The following is a 3890-nucleotide window of genomic DNA, read 5'->3' on the forward strand; positions in this document are numbered from 1 at the left end:
GAATACATATATGTTTAGCTTGTTAACGTTCGTGAACAATATTCGTGAATAATATCCGTAAATAATATTCCTAAACAATATTTGTGAATAATATTAGTGAACAATATTTATGAAAAACGTCCGTGGCACAATTTTATATTATCAAACTCAATAACTAATCAAACAAACTTAAAAAGTAAAAGTTTCAAAGAATTAAATAAGTTTAAATTGAGAGTTCGATAACGTCTAAATGCACTGGCAGAGCCAGCCCAGATGATCTACCTTGAGTAGCCAATACGTGGCTCCACCCTTATTTAAATGCACTAAGTTTAAATTAAATTTAAACTTATAAAAAAAATCAAACTAAGCTTGGATAATTATTTTAATAATTTAATTTATTTTATGCTCCACTCGACTATCTTATTAAACCAGTTTGTATTGTACAATTGACTTGTTTAGAGCCCTAGAGATGCCCCCATACTTAGGGTTACAAACGAGCCGAGTCGAGTTTTTGGAGTGTTCAAACTTATTTGATAAAGTAACTAAGCCAAATCGAGCCGAGCTTAAAATGAACCAAGCTTTTGAAATGATTGTTCAAACTTGTCTTGGTTTATTTTTTATGAGTTTCAACTTGTTTGAAGCTTGGCTTGTTTAAATGTTATCGAGCTCTCAATTCAAGTTTGGCTTGTTTAGATGTTATCATGCTCTCAATTCAAGTTTGTTTGATTGTTTGAAAACTTTAGTTGTTTGATTGGTTGTTGAGCTTGATAATTTAAATTTATTTGTTTATTTTATTTTATTTTATTATTTATTTAACATATTGAAAAGAGTTTTATTAATTAATATGATTCGTGAACGTTGTTCACAAATGCTATTCACGAATATTGTTCACGAACGTCGTCCACGAATATTATTCACGAACGTTAACAAGTTGAACATATATTATTCAAGTTTATTTATTTAATTTAATAAGCCGTTCAAATTTGATTATTTAATTAATTTTATATATATTAAATGAACATAAATAAAAACTCTTACTAAATTGAACATCAAACTTATTCACCAACAAAAACTCTTATTAAACTGAATATTAAATTTATTTTACGGTGCTATCCATACTTCTCCAATTTTATATACCGATCGACAAACAAAATCTACCGTTCCCTCACTTCTCTTCATCAATCATCACATCCCTCTTCTTTCCCTCCTACAGGCTCTTTCTTTCCTCATCCTCTCTGCGGGGTTGTGGTGCTCCATGACGATGTTAGAGGCATGAGGTGCCCATGCCGCTCGCTCTTCCCGACCACCCCAACGCCACCTGCTGCGACCTGCTCTGCAGCGAGGACGCCACTGAGCTCGCCGAACACACGCTGTGTGAGGGCGGCGGCGACTCCGCCGCCGCCGCCGCTGCGTGGCCCCCCGCCGAGTTTCCCGACTACTCGGACGAGTCCGTCGCCGGGTTCATCGAGGGCGCGGCCGATTACTCGCCCGGAAGCGGCTACTCCGACCGCTTCCGGTCCAACTCGCTCGACTTGGCCGCCCGCCAAGAGGCCGTCGCCTGGATCCTCAAGGTTCCCTCGTGTTTTCCTCGGCGCATGGTAGTTTGGAACAGCAGTTTCTTGTTAGATTGAGCCGGATCGCTTTGCTTTCTTTTTCTGGTGCATGCATTCCACCGCTTCCATCCACCGACGGCGTATCTCGCCGTGAACCACATGGATCGTTTCCTCTCTTCTCATCGGCTACCGGTGAGTCGAGTTTTAAGATTAAAGTTCAGGGCTTTGAAGCTCGCATAAATTTAACAATGAATACTGACGTGTTTGAGGATTTGAGGATTTTTTTTGGCTCAGAGTGGATGGAAGAGACCAGGAAACTAATATCTTCATGTTTTGGCTATGATTTGTATGCCCTTTTCCCCCTTTTTATGTACTTAAGTTTTGATAGATTGAAGGGGATCATTTAAAAATGAGATGAAGAAGATATATAAAGGACTATAGGAGATGATGGAGATTAAGATTTCAGAACAATCTTTCTGCTATTATGGAACTCGGTGTTGTTGGCTCCCTTAATTTGGAGATATGTGTGGATAATTAATCTCATATATGATAATTCTACTTGTGCAGCAAAATGAATGGGCGTTGCAACTTTTGTCAGTGGCATGCTTGTCTCTAGCTGCAAAGATGGATGAAGCATTTCTTCCATCTCTGTTAGACTTGCAGGTAGGTAATCAGATTCAAACTCTGTCTCATTGCAATGTATTTTACTTGATCATTTATTTTCTGCACTTCTTGCAATGTGCTTAGGTTGAGGGTGCAAAGTTCATCTTCGAGCCTCCAGCAATTCTCAGAATGGAGCTTCTTGTGCTGACTGCATTAAATTGGAGGCTTCGATCTGTGACTCCTTTCACTTTCATTGACTTCTTTGTTCATAAGATCGACACAACAGGAAAATATGCCCAATATTTGGTTGCATTAGCCACTGAAATTACACTTGCAACGTTGAAAGGTTAATTATTTGAGTATGAATGATAAGGAGATCTCTATTTTTTTTTTTTTGCTACTAATCTGAAACATGTGGTGTAACAAAAATAAGGTTCTTGAGTCACTGCCCATCATCACTCGCTGCGGCTGCCACAATCCATGCAACTGATGGGATTATGGGTCTGGATTCGGCAGCATCTTGGTGCATTGGATTTATAGAGGTATATAAGAAGTTGATCGATGTTGAAGATGTGCTAAAGGATGCCATCAAATTTACATAGTGTGTTGTCTTTCTTTTTTCTTATATGCAGGAGGGGATTACTAATTGTTATCATTCACTGGAGAATGTTATAATCAATCGCTCAAGGAGGCCTTCCACTATACTTACATCGATTGACATTGACCAAAGGACCTCTTCCTCTTCTTCTTCACCTAACAAAAGAAGGAAACTGAAGAACAATTGCTTATGGGTGGACAGTGTCAAGGAGAGCTTATAGGAATTTTTTGTTTGCTTTTTTTGGTCAAGGCTTTAGGAAGTGAAACCAGCTTTTTTGGGATTTGCAGCTTCCCCCTCATTTTTTAAGTGGGGTGATGTTAGTCTAGTGGTTAGGATAGCAGCTAAGGTGAGAGGACACATATTGGTTGTCTTTGCCCACCCCTTTTTTCTTCTTAAATTTCTTTAATTCATGACACTTTGCTAATTATTCAGAATAAAGTGCCATAGTGTTTGAGATCCTCAAGGGAGGGGGATCTTGTTTGTGTGTGGACATTGCTAAATATGAGGTCTGAATTGATTGTTGAATGAAGGAGAACAGCTGGTGGATCTTCTTTCTCTACAGTCACGACGATACTAGTTCTTACAGTGTGATTGTAAGCATCATGCATTTGTCAACCTGGAAAATGATGTGTATTCTTATTCAATAAAAGGAAATGCATCTCTTACTCGCTCTATTTGGATGCAAATTTCTGTGTGATTACAATCGAACTGGAAATTCAAATGAGGCTTTCATTGTCGATGGATTGGACTGACAACTTCCATCCGATAAGATGTAGATAATTTCCACTTGTTGATCGAGTTGGGTGACAACTTTTATCCATTACAAAAATTACCAGCTTTCTTTCTCAAAGGGTGCTCTAGCTTTTTTTGGGCCAGTACTCTTTTGGATGGAAGTACTGTCTACCTCATGGTGCTCCTGTAGGTGGAGGCAACTGAATTTATACTGGAGTCAAAGATCAGCATCATTACAGAATATGTGGACACGGTGCATCAAACTTGTTTGCCAAACATGAAATCTCTTCTATCAGGGAGTAAGTTCTGCATCACAAAAACATTCCTGATAATTGATTCCATCTGACAATTTTCTCACAGACTATGGGAGCTATGGAATCATAGAATCGATAGGTAGGAGTAGGAAACAGCAAAAGTGTTCATGA

The 3890-nt window shown here is 38.6% G+C and overlaps 1 protein-coding gene across 1 annotated transcript; it reads left to right on the forward strand.

Moving 5' to 3' along the window:
* Positions 1 to 1149: 1149 nt before the first annotated feature.
* Positions 1150 to 3405, forward strand: LOC121967719 (cyclin-D1-1-like). The gene is made up of 5 exons (XM_042518120.1): positions 1150 to 1550; positions 2100 to 2195; positions 2280 to 2481; positions 2569 to 2677; positions 2768 to 3405. Exons 1-4 carry the CDS (start codon positions 1263 to 1265, stop codon positions 2574 to 2576), a joined length of 594 nt encoding a protein of 197 aa, XP_042374054.1. The 5' UTR covers positions 1150 to 1262; the 3' UTR covers positions 2577 to 2677; positions 2768 to 3405.
* Positions 3406 to 3890: the final 485 nt, after the last annotated feature.

This window comes from Zingiber officinale, chromosome 3B (genome assembly GCF_018446385.1).
Source record: "Zingiber officinale cultivar Zhangliang chromosome 3B, Zo_v1.1, whole genome shotgun sequence".
In the NCBI taxonomy this organism is placed as follows: domain Eukaryota; kingdom Viridiplantae; phylum Streptophyta; class Magnoliopsida; order Zingiberales; family Zingiberaceae; genus Zingiber; species Zingiber officinale.